This window comes from Carya illinoinensis, chromosome 9, assembly GCF_018687715.1.
Source record: "Carya illinoinensis cultivar Pawnee chromosome 9, C.illinoinensisPawnee_v1, whole genome shotgun sequence".
In the NCBI taxonomy this organism is placed as follows: domain Eukaryota; kingdom Viridiplantae; phylum Streptophyta; class Magnoliopsida; order Fagales; family Juglandaceae; genus Carya; species Carya illinoinensis.
Window position 1 is genome coordinate 3,760,334 of NC_056760.1, and position 22,586 is coordinate 3,782,919.

General features: G+C 37.4%; 4 protein-coding genes across 6 annotated transcripts; 3 read left to right on the plus strand and 1 right to left on the minus strand.

Moving 5' to 3' along the window:
* Window positions 1–215: 215 nt before the first annotated feature.
* LOC122276389 lies at window positions 216–1,487 on the minus strand. 2 transcript variants are annotated; one of them, XM_043086058.1, is made up of 2 exons: window positions 594–1,487; window positions 216–563 (listed from the first exon to the last, which is right to left on the minus strand). In XM_043086058.1, exons 1-2 carry the CDS (start codon window positions 1,263–1,265, stop codon window positions 528–530), a joined length of 708 nt encoding a protein of 235 aa, XP_042941992.1. In that variant the 5' UTR covers window positions 1,266–1,487; the 3' UTR covers window positions 216–527. The 2 variants fall into 2 exon arrangements, with proteins under 2 accessions (XP_042941992.1, XP_042941991.1); XM_043086057.1 differs by having other exon boundaries at window positions 216–1,479.
* An 861-nt stretch (window positions 1,488–2,348) lies between these two features.
* LOC122276388 (40S ribosomal protein S2-3-like) lies at window positions 2,349–4,404 on the plus strand. The gene is made up of 2 exons (XM_043086056.1): window positions 2,349–3,094; window positions 4,041–4,404. The coding sequence occupies exons 1-2, from the start codon at window positions 2,444–2,446 to the stop codon at window positions 4,197–4,199; spliced, it is 810 nt and encodes a 269-aa protein (XP_042941990.1). The 5' UTR covers window positions 2,349–2,443; the 3' UTR covers window positions 4,200–4,404.
* Window positions 4,405–5,603: 1,199 nt separating this feature from the next.
* Window positions 5,604–8,599, plus strand: LOC122274969 (zinc finger AN1 and C2H2 domain-containing stress-associated protein 11-like). Its single transcript, XM_043083853.1, has 2 exons — window positions 5,604–6,012; window positions 7,461–8,599. The coding sequence occupies exons 1-2, from the start codon at window positions 5,914–5,916 to the stop codon at window positions 8,241–8,243; spliced, it is 882 nt and encodes a 293-aa protein (XP_042939787.1). The 5' UTR covers window positions 5,604–5,913; the 3' UTR covers window positions 8,244–8,599.
* A 1,450-nt stretch (window positions 8,600–10,049) lies between these two features.
* Window positions 10,050–22,269, plus strand: LOC122276177 (protein SEMI-ROLLED LEAF 2). 2 transcript variants are annotated; one of them, XR_006228785.1, is made up of 21 exons: window positions 10,050–10,221; window positions 10,416–10,723; window positions 11,710–11,784; window positions 13,408–13,523; window positions 13,689–13,803; window positions 13,978–14,106; window positions 14,295–14,342; window positions 15,945–16,147; window positions 16,276–16,472; window positions 16,617–16,909; window positions 17,093–17,242; window positions 17,339–17,767; window positions 18,270–18,419; window positions 19,420–19,495; window positions 19,854–19,981; window positions 20,225–20,425; window positions 20,533–20,673; window positions 20,748–20,873; window positions 21,005–21,241; window positions 21,521–21,863; window positions 22,000–22,269. XR_006228785.1 is itself a non-coding variant. In XM_043085737.1 (20 exons), exons 2-20 carry the CDS (start codon window positions 10,577–10,579, stop codon window positions 21,683–21,685), a joined length of 3,126 nt encoding a protein of 1,041 aa, XP_042941671.1. In that variant the 5' UTR covers window positions 10,050–10,221; window positions 10,416–10,576; the 3' UTR covers window positions 21,686–22,269. The 2 variants fall into 2 exon arrangements, 1 of the variants encoding a protein (XP_042941671.1); XM_043085737.1 differs by having other exon boundaries at window positions 21,521–22,269.
* Window positions 22,270–22,586: the final 317 nt, after the last annotated feature.

The window sequence follows — 22,586 nt, forward strand, 5'->3', positions numbered from 1 at the left end:
AATGCTCCAGATTATGTGAAAAGCCGTTAGCACAAACTGTTGAAATTTAGCTATAGGATGCTTGAATCACAAGTTGCCAACGAGCTTGGCTCCAAAATCAAATGGCAATTCCACCCCCACATGAAAATCGGGATGGCCGGTGAGTGAAATAAATGTTCTTTGTTAGTGAAATAAATAAATGAATTATAATTTAAGTGGAACTAGACATGAAGCCATTCACACGGAAAGCTGAAACCTTTCATCCAGAAAGAAGAAAAATGAAAACCCAGTTCATCTGAAAAGCAAAGATGAGTTTTGTTGAGGGAGCACACATAATTTGGTTGCTACTGCAATCGTTAACTTCTAGATACTAATGAATAATATATGCCAGCTGAAGCACATAGTGTTCAGGCAAAGCTCTCTGATTGGGGAATAGGACCACTCACATATTCTGATCAGACAATGGATGCTTCAGGTCACTGCCCAGCTCTGTTTCTGTTCACACTCACTAAATATGACCCATATTCTATTTCAAATCTATGTCCTTCTCACTTTTTTGCTTCTGCTGCTGCTGGTTTTGGCTCCTTAGGAGGGGCTGCTGCTGGTTTTGGCTCCTCTGCTGGAGGGGCTGCTGCTGGAACTCCACCATCGATGCAGCTCCTACACCTCCTCTCTACCCATCCTTCTATGTCATTTTCCCCATTGCCACCGAAATGCCGTCCGCCGCACAGCCGAGCAATGATGCCTGCTATGACGCCCACGATCGTGATCACTGCTAGAACTACCACCAGCGTCTCGATTGATCGGTGTGTGTAGCGGCTGCTTGGCTCCACCACTGCATTTGGTGCCCCAACTAGTGGCGGTTGCTCTTCATCAAACCCTACCTCTACAGACCCCAAGAACACAACCATGATAATGAACACTAAAGAAGCAGAGAAAGTGAGTTTCAAAGAGCACAATGAGACGTGGGGTTTCAGCAATATATGCCGTTTGAAGTCACAGAAATGATGTGCAATGCAGATGTGGGAAGAAGTGACTAGGTAGATACTAAAGAATGAAAGGAGTTGAAGAGAGTAGTGCAGACTGTAGACGGGGAAAGGAAGAGATTGAGATAGAAAAAAGGGGAGGGTACAAGTTATAGAACCAAGAAAAACAGCAATGAGAAACTGCGAACAAGACTGGAAAAAATAGACTGCCGCAGACAGCACAGAGGTTGAAAAATGAGATGAGAGACTGTGGATAGTGTTAAAAGCTTGGAAAAACACAACGAATAGAGAGTACAGCATGTTTTAAAGGTGGGGGTGGGAGAGACTGAAATAGGATTCCAACATGAACGACATTGCTATGCTGCTCTCACTTTTGGCTCTGTGGATCTTGGTAGGCCAATGATCATTTCTTTTCTAAAGCTTTTGTTAACTTTATCTACTGCATTTCTGTTTTAGTTGGTGTGGTTTTTGAGGAAGAGGTTCTGAATTGCTCATTTATAATATTGGGTAAAAGTTATAAGGGTTCTTGAATCTTAACAGCAGTGTGGAAGTCTATTGATGCTTTCTTACTAGTTTGTCTTCACTGATATCACATGTTACCGTTCAGTTTGCTGCAACCAATTTTTTTTTTTTTTTTTTTTGTCGTCTCTTAGAGATGTGGGAAATAGGGACTTCATCACCCTATCAGTCTGTCTGTCACACCCAGAGACACAACCACAGTGACCAGTTGGCTAATTTGTCAAGTTGTAGAAAAATCTATGGATTTGTACAATAAATAAGAAGAAAAAAGTCCATTGACTATATGTCTTGCCTACACACCATGTGTGAGTGAAATCCATTTCATTTCTTGAGTTGCATATGCCATTTACTTCTATGTTTGCCTTTTACTATAATGTTGTAAAACATCATCAATCTTCATCTGACAAAATGTTATATCACGGAATTCATTTTATTATTCAATCACGTCCGTTGATGCGATATATTTTATGTATTTTTATAAATTAAAATTTTAAAATATGACACCTTATGATTAGAGATGATAAAATTAAAAATAAAAATTCTTTAAATAACGGTTTAATTGCCACAGTTTTGGAGAATTCTCTGGACCAAAACCACAAGTCCGGACTAATTCTTTTGTGGGTCTTCCAAGCCCATTATTGAATAGTAAACAACGGAAGAACCAGCCAGGCAGTCCAATCTCGGCCCATGGGCTTCATCCGACAAAATAACCAAAACCTGATCTCGGATGGGAAAAGAAGCCCACAGGGCCAGCTTCTCTTAACCCAACCTAACCTCCACTCACGTCCGTAACCAAACACCACCCGAACCCATCTTCGAAGCCCTAGCCACCACGCCTCCACGTATAAAAGCCTCACATCTGCTAGGGTTTTCACTCTCAGCGAGTGCGCGCTCTCTCCGTCTCAGAGTCTAAACTTCTCTCCTTTACATACCCACGCTTTCATTCCCAATAACCAATCATGGCTGAGCGAGGAGGAGAACGCGGCGGATTTGGGCGAGGATTTGGCGGTGGTCGTTCAAGGGGAGACCGCGGCCGTGGTGGTCGTCGCCGTCCCCGTCGTGACGAGGAAGAGAAATGGGTGCCTGTGACGAAACTCGGCCGCCTCGTGAAGTCGGATAAGATCAAGTCCCTCGAGCAGATCTACCTCCATTCCCTGCCCATCAAGGAGCACCAGATTGTCGACCAGCTCTGCCCCGGCCTCAAGGACGACGTCATGAAGATTATGCCGGTCCAGAAGCAGACCCGTGCCGGGCAGAGAACCAGATTCAAGGCATTCGTTGTCGTCGGTGACAGCAATGGCCACGTTGGACTCGGCGTTAAGTGCAGCAAGGAGGTCGCCACCGCGATTCGTGGCGCAATTATACTGGCCAAGCTGTCTGTGGTACCTGTGAGGAGGGGTTACTGGGGGAACAAGATCGGGAAGCCCCATACCGTGCCGTGTAAGGTGACGGGGAAATGTGGGTCCGTCACGGTGCGTATGGTGCCTGCTCCACGAGGAGCCGGGATCGTCGCCGCTAGAGTCCCGAAGAAGGTCCTGCAATTCGCCGGGATCGAGGATGTCTTTACCTCGTCGAGAGGGTCCACTAAGACTCTTGGAAATTTCGTGAAGGTTTGCTCTTGACTGGTCTGTCATTATTTGTGTTTTTAGAATGGATTGTGTTACTGCTTGTGCTGGTCCTCTTTTAATTGTGAAGAATATGTATTTTTCCGAGGCTTCTGTCAACAGGTATTTAATGCGTTCGGACTGAAATTGGTTACTTTAAAATGACTGGTGCTGTATCTTTTAGCCATGCTAAAGTTAATGCATACTGAGATTACAATTTCTCACTTCCCTCGTCGAAAACAAATTCTCACCTCAATTACCTAGATGTCTTGGAGTTTTGAATTCTATCATTCAAGCTTCTGGCTTTTAAAAGTATATTTTGTTTTTCGAACCCTTAATGTTGTATACTAAGGGAGGTAGAAGCCCGAGATGAAAGTATACAAATGTGCATGCGTGTGTGTGTGCGTGTAGGCATGAGAGATTGCTGGCATTTCTTTCTTGGAAACTTTTATACTACACCATCATTCCAATGCGATCATGATGAGGTTGCCTTGCCTATCAACCTTGAATTATTTTTTTAAAAGATTAAGAGATGATCCAAGGATCAGACTATAATGTGGTATTACTTCTTGCTGGTTGATTGCTCATTTAATTTTTTTTTATGTTGGTAGAGGCACTTAAAAGTCTCAATACATTGCATCACTTTCCTACACACTAGTTTTTTAACACTTTGTATTACGGTTATCAAAGGCTTCTGGTTGTATTCCAAGGATATTTCTATATAGTAGTCATGGTATTGTTGAATGTTTAAATTTTCGTTCAACTCATTTTAATTTTCACAGTGGGCTGGTATTTGTTATCAAGTTATCAGTAGGATTTTTCTGCTCGTTAAGAAGAGTTTCCTTTCAATTTATGTGTTTGGCTTGTAATAGGTATGTTGTCTGACCAAAAGATAAATGTTAAATAGTATTTTAATAAATTCATGGATCGTATTCTTTTTCACTCTCTACAGGCAACTTTTGATTGTCTGCTGAAGACTTATGGGTTCCTTACACCTGAATTTTGGAGGGAAACTCGCTTCACCAAGTCTCCTTTCCAAGAGCATACAGATCTTTTGGCAAAACCAGTTGGCAAGCTAATCCTTGAGGAGCCTGAGAGGGTTGAAGCTTGAGTGAGGAGACGAACAACATTGTGTTAGAGAACTTCTTGAGTATGAGATGTTTTCTATTTCATTCGAGGGATAGTATGTTTCTTTTTCCGTATTTGACAGTTTTAAAGTTTTGAATCGGTTGGTTTTATGTCTTTTTGTTTTTTGTTCATTTTTGGCTGGACAATGCAATAGTTATGCTATATGAAATCGTATGGTTCATGGATAATGTTGATTCCTTCAGTGAAATGGGATTGCACAAAGGGGAAAATAAAGTTGGATCGTTAAGAGGATTCTGAATTTTCAACAGATCATTAGGTTAAGTCGCAGCCACGCCCAAGCTTTAAAATAGATTAGGCTTTGGTTTCAATTCTGGAATAATTTGTTTATCAGTTTTTTCATCAATGGGACTGCATTGGATGGTGAGATTTGAAAGACAGCATGGGTTTTATCTACACGTTCTTTAGAAACAGAGAATTATGGATCACCATTTTATGGTACACCAAACCGTGTCCATATTTAATACTGTCTGTTTTCACACCTAGCTCTGAATGAGGCATCGAGGATGTAAAATTTTCACAACCCAGTCGTCTGCCAGAGAGTAGAGAAAATAGAAAGTGGTCTGATTTTGTAATGGAGATAAGTAGTTGTCTGCTAGCAGAAAGACTATTATCTTCGTAAAAAATGAAAATACTTTTAAATGACTTAATATACTGGCCATTTAAATGTATCGATTAACAGTTACAAAATTTAAGAATGAAAATTAATATAGCTGGGAACCTAAATTGATATAATAATTAATTAAGAAAAGAAATGATAATTGCGAGTGTGGTGGACACTTCAATATTTTGAAAAGAGTAAACAGATATTAGATTTACATGAAAAGAAATTAATTTGTTAGTAGGGAATTTTATTTTTTTTTAAAATAACTATCTGATATTTGCATATTTTATAATTGTACGTTATATTATTCGTCCAAAATTTTATCCTTAGTCGTAATATAAAAGGGAAATGATTATGAAGAAATTAATGTAATTATTTAAATAGTAAAATTATTTTTATTATAAAATAAATATTATAAAATCATATGGATATATAAATTTTTTTATAAATCTCTCTATCAATGTTTTGAATTTTGTACTATTGGTACAATTGGAATTTTTCGTATCATAGAAAATACATCTATTTTATATTGGATTAAATACCGACCATACCAATACGTTTTAATTAATACTGGTCGTACAAATACAAGTCGAAATTAATGAGTTTTTGTAATTAAGATAAAAATTTTATTTTTTTATAATTTTTATTCAAATTTTTACATTTGAATGCTATTTTTTTAATTTAATCTATTCTGAAACGATACTGATATTAAAATATTTAATTACAATGTCCTAACCGAAACACGATCGCAACAATATTCAAAACATTGGTTTCTACAGTATTACTTCTCAAAATAAAATGTTTACCAAATTAATTTTGTATTTTAGGAATTCGAGACGACTTCCAATTCCAACGACTCTTTTTCTTACTTATTCTCAAACTTTCGATTCCGCGGTCTTGATCTCTATACGCGGAATTCGAAAGCTTCAGTTCTGGACATCCAATTCCTCAATCCCGCAATAATTCCAATTTCCGGGGAAACTCCATTTGATTCCTTGTATACGACGACTTTTGCTTTTGACCTTTTTTCCCTTTTTTGGTACCATTTTTCCGTAGCCGGTGGGAGCGGATTTCAATGGGAACCCCAGAATTCCCAGATCTCGGGAAGCATTGCAGCGTCGATGACTGCAAGCAGATCGATTTCTTGCCGTTCACATGCGATCGCTGCCGCCAGGTCCCCGGCCCCCCTGCTTGCAATTTATCTGTTTTTATACTGGCTCTTTTGGATTTGAATTCATTTTCTAGTTTGTTGGTGATTGGTTTGACTCCAATGCTTAATGATGCCTGTCTAAATGTTGAAGAATGCTATATCAAATAAAGTTTGTTCCTTTTTTCTTATCGGTATGTAGGCTACGTTACATGGTTTTGTTTTTTCCATCTTTCATAGCATTACTCTTGAAAGAACTTGGAAGATGAACATGTGAATAGCTATCAGAAACAGTGTGTGAAGCTGTACGATCATTCCTACTGGGCGACTCGGATCAGCAAGTATTGATAACTGATCATGCTGTGCTAAGACTCGGTCTCTATGGCTTTCCCCCATTCTGCTACTATACCTTTGGGAGTAATGCCTCCATTCATAGGGAAATATGGTTATGTTCTTATGAGTTATGACCATTCTTCTTAGAAGCCTTCCAGTGCTTCGATTTTAAATTCCGTTAATTGAGAAAATAAAAAATATTGCAGTGGGATTTTTTTTGCCTAATTATTTTTCTCGATAAGCAGCTTAATTAGCACTTCGAATTCTGGATGCATGGATGCTAGGAAGTGAATGAATGAAGTTTGAGAATCGCTGATTAATGTAACAGGGGTTGCCCCGTAGTGAAGAACCTGCTAGAAAGTTAATATATACGATGATTTTACTGCTCTGAATTAGTTTTTCTGCAGTAATTAAGTTGGGAATTCTAGCAAATGTGTCTACTATACCTCTTTGCCTGTTGATTGATTCAGTTTGCTGAGCTCATGTTTTCTCCAGGTTGTTGTTAGGTCATCATTTTAATGTCTTTGGTTGTGCAAAATTTAAGGGGATATTTTGTGCCATTTATCTTTTTCTGTGTTTGGGAACAAGTCAAATGACCTAATAGGCAAACTGTAGCTGGAATCAGGTTTGATTGTTCAATTAAAACCTTTGGGTTTGGTTGATATCAGTAGGAGTTGGTTTGTATTGAAAAACTGGGAAGAATAAGCAGATTGATGTTATATTGGACCTCTTTCCTCGTATTTGCATAAAGAAATACTAAAACCTGTATGTATGTCTTGAGTGGCATGATCGCTGATTAAATAGCTTCTTCTTTAATGCTGCAGGCATTGCAGACTGGTTAAGTTAGTATCCATAGTTGATTTTTGTATCCGCTCCGAGTGAATCAGGCTAAATGTGTTTTGTGTGTATTTATATCTTTCAAATATTTTCCCATTCTAGTCTTCCATTTGATTTTTGCCACTTCATGTGAGATTGTTTTCCATAGGGATTTTTAAGTTGAGTGATCTATCTTTTTTTCCTTGGCTGGGTCTATATAATGGTCTCCTTAATCTACTAAACTTGTGGATCACTGATTTCATTTACTATATGTTATTCTTTGGGAATTTTTATGTGCGAGATTAAAATATGACAATTTTTTACAGGTGTTTTGTTTGGAGCACCGGAGCTACATTAAACACAGTTGTCCAAAAGCTGACAAACAAGATGTCACTGTTGTCATCTGCCCTCTCTGTGCGAAAGGAGTTCGCTTGATCCCTCAAGAAGACCCAAACATTAGTTGGGAGACACATGTGAACACTGAATGTGACCCTTCAAATTATGAAAAAGTCACTAAGAAGAAAAAATGTCCCGTCCCTGGTTGCAGGGAGGCCCTTACATTCTCAAACACGATCAAGTGCAGGGACTGCTTGGTAGATCATTGTTTGAAGCACAGGTTTGGACCTGACCACAAATGTTCTGGACCTAAGAAATCAGAAGCAGGTTTCCCATTTATGGGTCTTTTGAGTAGAAGTAGAACAGAAAATTCAAAACCCAACCGAGCTCCAACGTCATCCTCCTCCAAGTGGACTTCAAACTTTCTTAATGCAGCTTCAACAGTTAGAGCCTCAGCTGAAGCTGGCATGGCAAAATTGAGCACTGAAATAAGCCAAAAATGGCAGATCGCAAAGGATGGAATAGGGCACAGCAGCAATAGCAGCAGAGTGGGTGGAATTGGACAAGAAGAGTGCCCGCAGTGTGGTGCGAAGTTCTCCTCAGTTACAGCTCTGGTGGAGCATGTGGAGAAAGTTCATGAAACGAGTGTCAGGCGAGGTGGGATGAAGGAGGTATCAATTGATGTCTGCCCAAAGTGCAGTAGAGGATTTCGTGATCCCGTTTCACTTGTGGAGCATGTTGAGAGGGATCACGGTTGTACTCCAAGAGCTTAGGAATGCTTGTCAAAACAGCAGTGTACTTATGGTTATAGAAATACCAATTTCTCTTCTTAAAAGGACTAATAGGAGGAGTATGGTAATTCCTTCTAAAGTCTGGGATGAGTTTGTTCCTAAGTCACGTGGGACTCCTCAATACACCCTCTCACGTGTGGGCCAGTATTTCCTGTACCATTATCGTGGGTAGGTTGCGAGAGTCCATCATTAGTCATAGCTTAGCTTACTCTGATATAAACATCAAATTCTCTCCTTAAAAGGCCTAATATGAGAAATAGGATAATTCCTTATAAAATCTAGAATAAATTTGTTCCTAAATACTCCTTAATAATGGTCAAATCGTATTTTCTTTTGCACATTGCTTCGATTTAAGATTGAAAATGAAAATATCTTCTGAGCATTCAATACATTACTGGACCGTTTTTTATTGTCAGGTTTGGTACAAACAGCAAAATGCTTCCCGAATACTGAAATCACTTGGCAAAAGCCAATTCATAAATGTATTCAATTGTTACTGTATTTGCTTTAAGAGGATATACAGATGAACAGAAGTCAAAAGTAATTGGAATTTTAGTGATATTTGAAATTCTTTTCTTCTCCTACCCCGTGTAAGTGACCTTACTGCCAAGTGTAACGGTTTGTTTAGGAATAGAAACTGATTTGTGTTTAATTGCAGTTTTTCTTTATTGTATTCAGGAATGAACTTTGCAGGCGGAGAGCGTCCTATAATCTTTTTGAAAAAAAATGAGTAAATATGAAATTTGTATTAAAATTAATTAATTTTTTAATAATAAACTTTATTTCTTTTTAAGTGATTATGCACGTACTCTAGTACGTAGTATTTACTTATACCTGAATTTACCTGAAGGGAAACGGGGCCTTATTGGTTAGCATGCCTCATTGAGTTGTGGAGGTTGCAATAGCTGGCATAGGGGTCCAAAGTACTCTTTTTTCCTTTTGATTTGTTAGCTGGCGTTGCTTTTAATTATTAGCACTAGTTAAAGTGTTGAAAAAATTTTAAAAAAATTAAAGAGAGAGAGAGAGACACATGGTCCAAATTTTAGGCAACTTCGATTAGTGGGAAAAAAAACACAAGGATTAAAGATGAACGTTATCAAAACTCTTGTGTGGATGGCGAGAGACCAGCTATAATTTCCGAGCTTTCGGTAACTGTCAAAATTATGCCTAGTTTGACTCACCTTCAATAAAATAAAAAGCCATAATATCTATAATTTTATGCATTTGTATCTATTTATTTTCTAATATCGACCCAATTTTTAACGGTATAAACCTTCGCTGGGTGAAAGTTCAATTCAGTAATACCTAGTTACAATGTGTAACCTTTCCTCATCCCTTTATTTGTTTTGATTGGAAAATTGGGAAAATAAAAGCCATTATTATTTAAAGAAATATTTTAGACACAATTTTTTTTTTATAAAAATAAATTTACAAATTAATTTAATTAAAATTATTTTTATTATAAATTAAATATAATATATCGTATTAATTTTATAAGATCACACTTGTTATTAATTGTTGGGTTTTGTTCGAATGAAATGCTGAAGACCTGATGGAGGCTGCTAAAACTTCAACCGTCGAGACAGCACGTCTAAAGTTCCAAACTTCACCTGCCAGGTCATGGTGAGCTCCGCAGATCTAACGGCTCGGATTACCTCTCCAACCAAGGAAACATACCCCAGGACAGGCCATATGTCGGTCTTAACAACATTAATGCTCTTTGGGACCCGCACGTATAATACCGTTTAACGTGCGGACATTTTCAATCATTCTTGGCAGGACACCGGAATTGTATTCTTTCCCACAATTAACTAAAAAAAAAGGGCGAGAGAGAGAGAGAGAGAGAGAGAGAGAGAGAGAGCATTAATAATAGCGGTAGGATATGCTGGGATTCCGGTATTTTGTATACAGAGCTTAGAGGGATTTCCAGCCTCTGGCCTGCTCTTTCAGGCGATTCGAGGTAATCCAATCTTTATTCAATCAAAAGCTCAATATAATTTTATCTGAAATTGCCAAGATTTGATTCATTCCTGTAATTTTCTCACGACCCATTTTCTTTAATTTTGTAAAGGTTTTCTGTTTTCATTGTTTTGGATTGGTCTTTAATATATTTGGAGCTCATGGCTCATGGTTTAACCACATTCTGAGTTACAGGCTGGCCATTGGTTTGGGGGTTCCCTCATTTGTGTGTAACCCTTTCTTTCCCTTCTTCGGCACCGAAAATCCGGATTGTTGATTGATTTAGAAGGGAAAGAAAGCAAAGATTTGAGGCCAAGTTGAATTCTTTGAGATTTTATATGTTCGGAATCTGAGAAATGAGCGCTGTTTCGGGTGTGATTTCGCGGCAAGTTTTGCCGGCATGCGGTAGTCTTTGCTTCTTTTGCCCGGCGTTGCGGGCGAGGTCTAGACAGCCTGTAAAGAGGTACAAGAAGCTCATCGCCGATATTTTTCCTCGTAATCAGGTCAGTGTTTCTGGGTTGTCTCTAATTTCACATAAACTTGCTATATTTGATTCTGTCGGAGGACTATGAAGGTGACTGTTGCTTGTTAATTGTCTTAGTTGTCATTGGTGTTGGCTGCTTTCATTGAGCGGGGCCTTATGGTGATTAATATGTTAAAAGTTTCGCCTATCCACGTAGTAGTCTATTGGTTGATGTGTTTTGAGACACGCATTTTCCCAGTTATTAGCACTAGGCAAAGTAATGCTTTTTGATGTAGTGCAATGCAATTCAGTGAAAATTTAGTTCCTTTCGGAGGAATACATATGGTGATTTGACAATTCTAGAATCTGAATTGTTCCAATTGGTTTTGTGGCATTTTTCCCATGTTGACGGTTTTATTTCTCTGACCCTTCTGATCTGCAAAGATGGTTTGTTTTCTATTTTTCTCACTCTTCATTACGATAGATAAGCAATCTGTGGGTGGGTTATGTCATAGGTTACCCAACACAGGCTGTCTACTTTCATCTTTTTTTATTGCTTTCTCAGTTAGCACCCTCAGTTTTTTTTCTTTGATCAGCAAAGAACTTTAGTAATAATTAGCACCCTCGAGTTTTTGTTTCTGTATACTCTGTAATAACTTTTTTAATTTTTTGCAAGTATTTGTACCTCTGTATTAACATTAAAATATCCTCTGCTGTCTATCTTTCCTCTCTTCTTGTTTAAACGTTTGTCTTGTTGCAAAAAGAAAGAAAAACAAGAGATACATCTAGAATGAAAAAAATGTTTTCCTGTATAGTGTACATGAAAATTCTCCTCTTTCTAAGATATTACATATTAGTTGTCAGAAGAGAGGAAAAAGAAACAAAATTTTCTTCTATAAGCATGGATCTCTTGTAGCTTAAGTAAAGTTTTCAGAAATGGTAATATTTATCTTTCGCATTCGATTGTGTAATATTTTGTTGTTTTCCATTTTTTTTGTATGAAGATCCGTTCTTTATATTTGGCAGGAAGAAGGACCAAATGATCGGAAGATAGGAAAACTTTGTGAATATGCTGCCAAAAATCCTCTGCGCATCCCAAAGGTAATGTTAGTTTATGCAAAGCATTGTGTCTATATCGTGCTATATTAACTGGTGTTCAAACTGGCTGGTACAAAGCCTTATTATCTTAGAGTAGTTGAAAAGGTTCTCCAAGAGTTATTGCCCTTGGGTATGATGAATTCACGTCATATATTTTAATTAATATTATTGTGGTTCATGGAGATAATATTCATAAGCTTTATTGTCACTTTTCTCACCCAACATCTTGATTTGATAATTCTCTAGGGAACTTATCATAGAATATAAACTCTCTATGGAGGCAGCAAGAAATTAACTTTTGATAGGTGATGGCTAAAAAGACTTCCTCATCTATGTAAAAAGTAAGTCGCGGCCCTTTCAACGGGCAAGAAATTAACTTTTGATAGACGTCCAACACACTTTACAGAATTGTAAGGTCTATGTTTATTTTACTTTGAACTGATGCTGCTGAATGGATTGCCATAGAACTTGTTGTGGAAGGTCAAGAAAAACCAAAATTCATCCCAATGTCCTTCAATATAATCTAATTTTATCAAGAGGCTAATCATCTCCTGATGGCTGGTGTTTTAATGCTAAATGGACTGTTTGATTGACATTATACATGCATACATATCCAGTGAGGGGGAATTTCTTAGAAGTGTATGCGATGGTTGTTGAAGGCGCTAACATCATGTTAGAAAACTTTGGCAAGTAGTTTTATGGTTCGAATCTTTTTGCGTGCAAACAATTTCTGGAGGCCATCATACTAGGGGGAACTTCCCTTTGAATTACCCGATGTGCACTTACAGAAAACTCCTTGCTAAGGGCTTGTGCACTCTTGGGATTAATCAAGACTTTGTTCTTGGACATCCGGTGCCAATAAAAAAAAAAGGGAAGACATTCATTCTAATAAGAGAAACTTTAAGGTATCTAATCTTTTGATCCTAGAATGTATTTAGGTGTTCTTTTGTATACCTCCTGTGTACATGGGCTATGCCTATTTCATTTGTATGAATAAAATTTACTTCTTACATATTTAAAAAAAAAAAAATCCTTCAAGGTATCAATGATGGTCCTGCAGAGAAGAATTTATTAAAGTATCATCCTGTTGCATCCGAGTGAGATATATGCGGCATGATTAATACTGAGGTGGAGATCTGATCAAGTTTATGTAGGTCTAAAATATTTCAGATTGGATACCTCATTGCCTTACAGTGAGATCACCAAATAGTTAAATCCTTGTACCATTCTTTTGTGTTTTCTGTTGTTGCCGCTGGTGATTCAAGCTTTTCTGGAGCACCAAATGTGTAGGGAATTTTATGTTTTATATGGCCTCTAGGGTCAAATGGCGCTTCCATTCCCCCAATAAGGATGGGGTGGTGGGTGAGGTTATGGGTCCAACTACTATGGTGTGAGTTGCATGCCAATCTAATAAAATTTCACATTTGTTTTATAAGTAATAGAATTTATGTTAATGTGAAATAAAAATCAACTAGGGATGATGTAAGCAAAATGTTACAAAAAAAGTTTCAGAGTTTATCTGTGCAATTTTTATATGCTTGGAAGCTTTTTCAAGAAAAGCTAGTCTTCTTTCAATTAGTTGAAGTTTTTTGCTTCGTTAATGAAATTTGCAAATTTGGTGATCAGATTACAACTTCTCTTGAGCAAAGGTGTTACAAGGAATTGAGAAATGAGAATTTTCAATCCGTGAAAATTGTGATGTGTATTTACAGGAAATTGTTGGTTTCTTGCAAGGAGCAAATGTGAGTTTATCCTTCCAACATTTGTTATATTTACACACACACATTGGAACCAGTAAATTTATGTTGGAATGGTTTTGGTTGAAAGTAAATTATAAAGGAAATGGTCAATATTTTGAAATTACAAGACTACCTGAAAAGTAGACTCACTGGTTGACAATTTCACAGGCCTCTGTTTGCAAGTAGTTTACTAAGCATCATGCAAGCTCTGCTGGATCAAACAAGGCAAGATGAAATGCGAATTATAGGATGCCATACTCTTTTTGACTTTGTAAATAATCAGGTTAGTGCCCTGGACCAAGGTCCGTTAATTTTTTTTTTTGACAATTAATTAGAGTTTTATTACCATAAATAGGCATAGGTCCGTTAATTAAATCTTCAACTTTGATTCATTTTCCGAGATCACGTTTCTGCCTACTGAAACTTCAAACTCATCTTATTATGCTGAATTTGGCAGATTGATGGAACTTATATGTTTAACTTAGAAGGATTTATTCCAAAATTGATTCAATTGGCTCAAGAAGTGGGAGAGGATGAAAGGGAACAAAGCCTACGCTCAGCTGGTCTCCAAGCCCTCTCTTCAATGGTATTCTATTATTCTTGTATTTTTAACCACAAGATTGTGATGATCACATAACCATATCTTTTGTTTCGACTTTTTGTTTTTCCCTTTATAAATTAGTATATTTTTTTATCCGTAAAAAAAGAGTATATTTTCCCTAGATTTTATATATTATATTTTCAGAGGAATTTTATAATCTCTTTTCTCTGTAGGTTTGGTTTATGGGTGAATACTCTCACATTTCGGCCGAGTTCGACAATGTAAGCAGATCCATACTTGTTAATTTTGTTCATCAACAGAAAAAAACTTCGAATGCAGTTTCACAGTTTTAAAGTTAGTTCATGTGCTTCACAAACTGAGTTTAGTTTCAGACTAGATGTGGAAGTTATTTTCTTGAAAAAAATCTTACATTAACAAAACTTATCTTGCTTTTTTATCAGAATAGAAAAGGAGAGAGAGAGAGAGAGAGAGAGAGAGAGAGAGAGAGAGAGAGAGAGAGAGAGAGAGAGAGAGAGAGAGAGAGAGAGAGAGAGAGAGAGAGAGAGTAAATTATTTTGCTATATACACACATAAGCATTATAGTTTGTATTGGGAATCTGCTATGTTAATTGCCCTGAAATTTGTCCAATAAGATAGGAGTCCAACTGCGGAAAAATCTTACAAACTTCTCTACCTGCTGTCCTACTCTTGGTGTCCTGCTTCTGTTTTGCAGCCTATTATATGTAGAATTACTCAGCCATTTTCATAGTGGTTTTCTCGTATCCTCCTTGAAAAATCTGTACCTCCCATAGAACTCTATAGGCTTTATGTATACTATGAATCTTGATTATTCTGGAAGATACCTCCATCTATGATCAAGATTGTGGAAGTGATAGCTCATCTAAGTGTCCCTTGTACTCTCATGAAAAATAGGATTACTTGCAATGTAAATAGCAGATTGGTTATCACAAAACATCTTTGAACCCGTACCTCTGGCAAATCCTTATTCTTGTAGAAGAGATTTTGCCATTAGATTCAACCGATGATCCCACGGGAGACAATTTGATCCACTCAACATAACAGTAATCTTTTGCATGCCAACTTTAGCAGCTGCTGAAAGAAGGGTACTGGACTCATCCATCATGATAACACAAATACAACCCATAGAAAAATTATCCAATAAAAAAAAACATAGACAGTAATTTAACAAGCCTCAACTCAAACCATTAGCACTCAAACATTTAACTGATTGTTATCCATCCTACATCACCTAACAAATTTGCTCGAGTATTGGAATAATATAGCCAAATGGCTCAGACAAATGCCAACAGTAACAATACACAAACCCAGTTTCCACAACATCAAAACAAAACTCACTAAGAACACAAAAGCCTGCTGAAAATCAACATATTGACAAAAAAAAAAAAAGAGAGATCGGATGAGATCAAATGCTGTTTGAGAACTGAAAAAATAGGGTTTTGGCACATGAAACGACTTTAAAATTCAAAACCTACTGGGGCGCAGAAGATGAAAACAAGGACCATATCAGTGAGCCTTCTAGTCCATATGGGCCATACTATGTCTGATATGGTGGATAGGAATTTAGGGTTAGGGTTCTGTATTGGTGCTTTGACACAACATGATGTTTATGACCAAAGATGAGAGAATATGAACATGTTGTGAGAGCTCAACTCTAAAGTGGTTGGCTTGTCTCTCACTATATATTATAACGATGTAAAATAAGAAGATTACACTTACATATAGCTCATAAGTTTGTGCAAGTGAAGCTGCTTTTATTTATTACTGTTTAAGGACTAAATCCTAGTTAACAACCTATGTGATCTTTTGGCTTTTTTTGTTCTTTCTATATTCAATAAAAACAGGTTGTTTCAGTGGTCTTGGAAAACTATGGAGGTTGTACTAAAAAGTTAGAGAACATGGACCATGACAAGGAAGGTCCTCAGAATCGTTGGGTGCAAGAAGTGCTAAAAAATGAAGGTCATGTCTCTCCTTCAGTTGATGTCACAGCAAGTGTTCCTTCTTGGCAGACAATTGTGAATGATAAGGGCGGAGTAAATGTAACAATGTAATTTCTTTGGTGTTTAATCCTTCACCTGTCAGTGATTTTTTGTGTGTTTAATCCTTCACCTGTCAATGACTTTTTGTGTGTTTAATCCTTGACCTGTCAATGATATTTCTTGGGTTCTTCCCCAGGGAAGATGCCAAGAACCCTTGCTTTTGGTCCAGAGTCAGCCTGTATAACATGGCCAAGCTCGCCAAGGAGGCTACAACCATGCGGCGTGTTCTGGAATCTTTGTTCCGATACTTTGATACAGGGAACTTGTGGTCTCCTGAGCACGGTCTTGCCTTCCCAGTCCTAAAGGACATGCAATTTTTAATGGATAACTCTGGTAGTTATTATCTCTTAACTTATTTAGCGTTTTGAGGTTCTGTACCATTGTTTTTAACCATTTATGCTGCTTCGGTACCGCTCCATTTTTCAGCTGTACTTTGATGATTAACATCAGGGTTTTTCTTCTGTGTACCTTCTGCAGGGCAAAATATACATTTCTTGCTTTCCGTGTTAATTAAGCATCTTGATCATAAAAATGTCCTTAAACAACCTGACATGCAACTTGACATTGTTCGGGTTACCACCTCCCTTGCTCAAGATGCCAAGGTCGAGCCTTCTATGGCAATAGTTGGTGCATTAAGTGATGTCATGAGGCATCTGCGGAAGAGCATACACTTCTCACTTGATGATGCAAGTCTGGGAGCTGACATCATAAAATGGAATAGAAGTTTTGGGGAAGCAGTGGATGAATGCCTTGTGCAGTTATCACATAAGGTGGTAGAAATCTCCAATAGCTCTTGAATTGATCTAGCATGGAAAATTTATGGTTATCAGAACTTGAGCCACAGCTGTCTTTACATGATTCTTTTTTGTTTCTTTTGTCCCATTCAAATGCTTTAATGGCTCTACCTAAGTTGTCTGTCTATTTTGCTGACATCTGCCATCATTGACCAACAGGTTGGAGAAGCACGCTCAATTCTTGAAGTGATGGCAGTGATGTTGGAGAACATCCCCACTATTACAGTTATAGCCAGAACTACAATCTCAGCTGTTTATCGTACTGCTCAAATTGTAGCCTCCTTACCCAATTTGTCATATCAAAATAAGGCAGGAAGCAGAACCTATTCTTTTTTGTCAATTTCATTTTCAGCTACTCTTAATTTTAAATCTAATTTTGAATTGAAAATTTCTTGCTGTCTCTAGGCTTTCCCTGAGGCTTTGTTTCATCAGTTACTCTTGGCTATGGTTCATCCAGACCATGAAACACGAATTGGAGCCCATCGCATTTTTTCTGTTGTTCTTGTGCCATCTTCAGTTTTCCCTCGTCCATCCTCCTCTATTCCCAACTCAAAGAAAGCATCTGATCTTCCACGGACGCTCTCAAGAACTGTCTCTGTCTTTTCTTCTTCAGCAGCTCTTTTTGAGAAGCTAAGGAAGGAGATGTTTTATTCAAGGGAAAATATTTATCAAGAGAGTAAAGAAAATGATATTAGTGAGGAGGAATCAAGCAGTATTAATAATGAGATGGAAGATAGATTGACGTCATCGTATGGTATGGTATATAGTATGAGAAGGCCCTCTGTACCCTTGACGACTGATGGAAATACCGTGATCAGTTCAAATAAAGAAACTGTAAGTTTTCTTTCTTTTATGCAATTTCTTCCCCATCGCAGATGTCCATATCCATTACATCATAGGGCTCACTACTTTAGGCCTGTTCCTGGTTTGCCCATCTAGTCACATTATAGTTATTACTGCTTTTAAGGGTGACTAGTGTTTTATGTCGGACGACACGTAGAAGTATTAGGCGGTCTCCTTTAAAGTGCATATGTAGAATTTTATAGCATCAATTCAACTCTGCTACCTAAAAGATACCCATCACTTATTGTCCTATGCATCAATTGAGAACTAAAAATTTGGCTGGACCAGGGGCCCAGGATTTAAATATCTGCAATCAAGGGTACTGGGCTTGGATTGGACTCAGGCGAATTGCAGGCCTTAATCTATATCCAGGCCCCTCTGTAATTGAAAGATCCAAATGTTCAATTCTATCATTTATAAGTTCTCAAAAAGTGCTCTTAATTTGATCCACCATCAATCACCATTGAAAGTTTTTATCCATGTTGAACCTCAGGAGCCTAATTTCCTCAGGCTGAGTAGCCACCAGATTACTCTGTTGCTTTCATCAATTTGGGCTCAGTCCGTGTCTCCTGCAAATACACCTGATAACTATGAAGCAATTGCTCATACATACAGTCTGGTATCGCTGTTCTCTCGGACCAAGGTAATTGCCAGAATATTATTGAACGTATTTTATGTTTTTCCTCTATTTTTTTTATCAGGTTCTTTTCTTTAGATGCTACTTCTTGTATAATATATTCCCTGTTAATAGCATGTTTGGATTTTAATGTGGTAGTGCTTCCCGTATACTTGGGCTCTTGCCTATTCTTTTGATCAATAAAATCTTGTTTACCGATCAAAAAAAGAATTTTGGTAGTGCTTCACATGTTTCTGTGTTCCTCACAAGCTGGGCACACTGATGCAACCTAGTTGATCATTATGTTAAACAAGGAAGCCTGCTTAAATTTATCTGTAGCTAGGAATGACTTTTATATGGGGATCTGAGGTACAACGATTTCATGGAGCAGTCTTAGTATGTTCATATATCTTAGTGTTGTTTAGTATTATTGTTAATTATGTTTTTGGAAATTAATCTATTAATAGGGTCAATTAATCTTCATAAACTTCTGGCAAGGGGCCAGGAACCTCAAAACACTTGTGAAAGTAGCTTTCTTGTCAAGAATATGTCAGTCCAAATGCCCAATAGAATGAGAGGTAAACTCATTTTGTACAATTAATGACAAAGGATTTGCCCTTAAGTTAATTTTTTTTTTCTTGAAAAAAAATCCTCCATTAGCTGGGATTTGTTTACTTTAAAGCCTTACTTGGGATTTTGCTTATGTACTGCTAGAAAGTATGTTTCATCATCAATAGATGCTGCTAAATGCAATTTTTGATGTTTAGGCATTGTTTAATTGCACTCTACACATTCAATGGTACCATTAGCTTACTAAGTTTCCATGGAATATAACTTAGAAATTATAACTACCATTCATGAACTTTGAGCCTTAAATAGTTCATTGGTTTTGTTCTGGTCGCATAGATTCAAATAATAAAAGACTGTTGATGAGAACCTTCTCTTTGGCCTCCCTCATTTGATATAGATTTTATTTTTATGAGCTTTATACTTTTTTCATTCAATTATATTTTATCATGTCTTGCAGAATTCCAGTAATGAGGTTCTAGTTCGAAGTTTTCAGTTAGCATTTTCCTTGCGAAACATTTCTCTTCATGAAGGAGGTCAGTTCTTAAAGTTTTTATATTTATTTCAATACCATACGACTAGATGGACTAGGTCTGGGCTTTACATCATTGCATGCTCTTGTGATGTTTTGAACTGGGTGCATAACATGGGGAGATCAGACCAACAAGCTATGCCAATGCTAGTGGTAGATGCAGATATGCAAGAATTGGAACATTTAAACTTTAAAAAGTTATTGGACTTTTTATTTTAAATGATTGGGAATTTTAGCTTGTACTTTGTTCGAATTTCTTGTTAGTTTCTTTCATAGTCATGAAGCAAAGAATGAACCAACCTGATTTCCTGTTAATGAGATTTCAGCTCTTCAGCTCAAGCGTATTCCTACTTCTATTGCAGGGTCACTGCCACCTTCACGTTGCAGATCCCTCTTTACCTTGGCAACTTCAATGATTCTCTTTTTGTCAAAAGCATACAATATTCTTCCTCTTGTTCATGGTGCCAAGGCTGCACTTTCAGATGAAAAGGTAGGTATGAGTCATTGCTAATGAAGTTGTGATTATTGGTAGTACCTTATCAGCATTCTTCTTCCTCTTGAACATGAACAATGACTCACTGTATCCTTCATCTTGTTTATATGCTTGAGGTCAATGGTACGTTTTATGAAATGGTATATACGAGTCTATGGCTTCTGCCATGTCAGATGTCGCTAAAACTTATCTTCAGTCAAACTTTTGTAATGTCTATCTTAATATTATTACTTGAATCAGGTTGATCCGTTCCTACAATTGGTGGAAGATTGTAAGTTACAGGCTGTCAAAACAGGATCCAGCCATCTTGCAAATGTTTATGGATCCGAAGAGGATGATACTTCAGCTTCAAAATCTCTTTTGGAAATAGGGACAACCAAAGATCAAACTACGGAGTTCTTTGTTTCGGAGGTTTTAAAGTGCTTGGAGAATTTTTCAGAAGTAAATCTTTTATACAAATTGTTTAAGCATCTCAGACTGCTTTCACTGATTAAAGAATTAATTTTCTTGTTATATTCTGCTCTAAAATAATTTTGGCATTTTTGCAGTCTGAATTGTCCACTATAAAGGAACAGCTGCTGAATGAATTTGTACCTGATGATGTGTGTCCGCTGGGAAGCCAGTTGTTCATGGGCAGTTCGTATAAAATCCGTCGGGTTGATTTAGAAAACAATGAATCTCTTAAGGGGGTGAATATTGTGCATGTCTTCTGCGTATGTCTGTTAATGGTTGGGACTTGCATGACATTATTGTTGTCTTGCAGGTTGCTCCGGTATTTTCAATAGAGGATGATTCACTAGCAGATTCATTTGAAAGTCAAACGAAACGTGATTCAGAGTTGGCCTTGGAAATCCCCAACCTTCTGAGTGTCGATCAACTTCTAGAATCAGTACGTTAGCCATTTCATGCTCTCTTATTTAGTGTTTACTTCTTTTAAAAGTGCCACCATATAGGATATTTAGTTTTAGAATGATAGATTTCTTGCTACATAATTATTTATAGCGTGCTTTATATGCACAGGTCTTGGAGACAGCACATCAAGTTGGACGAATTTCTGTCACAAATGCACCTGATGTACCTTACAAGGAAATGGCCCATCATTGCGAGACACTACTCATGGGAAAGCAGCAGAAGATGTCTAATGTGATGATTGCACAACAGATACAGGAAAGTATGAAGTACTTGACTCTACACAATCATGAACCTGAGGTGAAGAAGATGGCATCCTATCCCCATGTTGACATGGGTTCCAATGTGGTAGCTTCTCACTCTAGAAAACTGAAAAATGAGCTCATACTTGCGTGGTATATACTTGTATGTACCATGCGCATCTCTAGCATGATCACGTTGTGTAGTATAGCATAGTCTTGTAGGTTCCTATTTGCTTACAAATATAATCTGTTCTAAAAAGGTGCATGCATTTACCTAGAGCCTCTAATGCAGTGCGTTGCACCTTCATCTTTTATAACATTGCTATCGATATCCACAAGGATTTTTACGAAGCTGCTAATATTGTGAACTCAAATGAAAATGCAGGCTGTCAATCCTTTCCTTGACCAAAACTTCACTGCCAATTCATGCGGACCATCCCCCACCCCTGTTCCACTGCCTTGTGCAACAGAACACCAGCGTCATCCTCACTTCTTCAGATTACCAGCATCAAGTCCATACGACCACTTTCTTAAAGCTGCTGGCTGTTGATTGTCTAGAACTGTGAAGACATTTATAGTGGGCTGGATGTCAAAGTAGCACAACTCAAGTGAGCTTTTGATCTTAAAGTTCCAAGGCTCCATGGCTACGAGCATCCTGCTTTTAATACTGCATATAGTGTGCCTTCTTCACAGTACATTGCAGTCGCGGAGCAATAAACATCGGACAAGTTTGTTACCTTTGCATATCCAATTGTTTTATTTGTTACCTTTGCATATCCAATTGTTTTATTCTTTTTCGTTTTATTTTGGAGATGACCGCATTGAGGATAAGGTGGTCGTATTTGCTTGTCCCTATTTATGCAGAGTTCCAAGCCACGGTTTAGAGGTTCCCATTCCAAGTTGGATCCTTATAATGTGGGAAGGAACATTAATGTGTGTTTTTGTCATTCTAAATCTCTAATGGAGGTATATGTAAATTTCGGGATTGATCATAGATCCTATGCTTTTGGGAAAAAAGACCCATCTTTTACAAACACTTGCTTCAATTGTTCTTAAAAAGCAAGGATGAAAAAGTTATGCAATTGGATTGTAATATTTGAGCTATAGTGCATTTGAGTATTTCCGATGATCACTCTTACCATTGTTGAAAAGAAAAAGAAAAAGAAAAAGAAAAAGAAAATATTTACTTCGTAATGAATGCATTTGAGCATCACGTTATCCTCATCATGATTGTGTATGTGTGAGTGATGGCTAGAGACAAAAAATAAAAAAAAGGATTCCTAATTTTAGTGGGGAAAAAAAAGAGAGATTGAAAAACCAATTTAAACGTGTCTCCTAGTATTTTCGAAGGGGGAAATTAATAAGAATGTTGTAAGAGTGCAACATTCAATAGAATTTGTCTCGTTTGATTACACAGATGATCAAATGAGATGAAATAAAAGTTAAAAATT

Excerpts from the sequence above, each read along its gene's own strand:
- LOC122276177 (XM_043085737.1), top strand. The coding sequence starts at position 10,577 with ATGAGCGCTGTTTCGGGTGTGATTTCGCGGCAAGTTTTGCCGGCATGC. Across the intron at positions 19,496-19,853 it reads CATTTCTCTTCATGAAGGAG|GGTCACTGCCACCTTCACGT; the intron begins GTCAGTTCTTAA and ends CTTCTATTGCAG. Across the intron at positions 21,242-21,520 it reads TTGACATGGGTTCCAATGTG|GCTGTCAATCCTTTCCTTGA; the intron begins GTAGCTTCTCAC and ends ATGAAAATGCAG.
- LOC122276389 (XM_043086057.1), bottom strand. The coding sequence starts at position 1,265 with ATGCTGTACTCTCTATTCGTTGTGTTTTTCCAAGCTTTTAACACTATC.
- LOC122276388 (XM_043086056.1), top strand. The coding sequence starts at position 2,444 with ATGGCTGAGCGAGGAGGAGAACGCGGCGGATTTGGGCGAGGATTTGGC. Across the intron at positions 3,095-4,040 it reads CTCTTGGAAATTTCGTGAAG|GCAACTTTTGATTGTCTGCT; the intron begins GTTTGCTCTTGA and ends CACTCTCTACAG.
- LOC122274969 (XM_043083853.1), top strand. The coding sequence starts at position 5,914 with ATGGGAACCCCAGAATTCCCAGATCTCGGGAAGCATTGCAGCGTCGAT. Across the intron at positions 6,013-7,460 it reads CATGCGATCGCTGCCGCCAG|GTGTTTTGTTTGGAGCACCG; the intron begins GTCCCCGGCCCC and ends AATTTTTTACAG.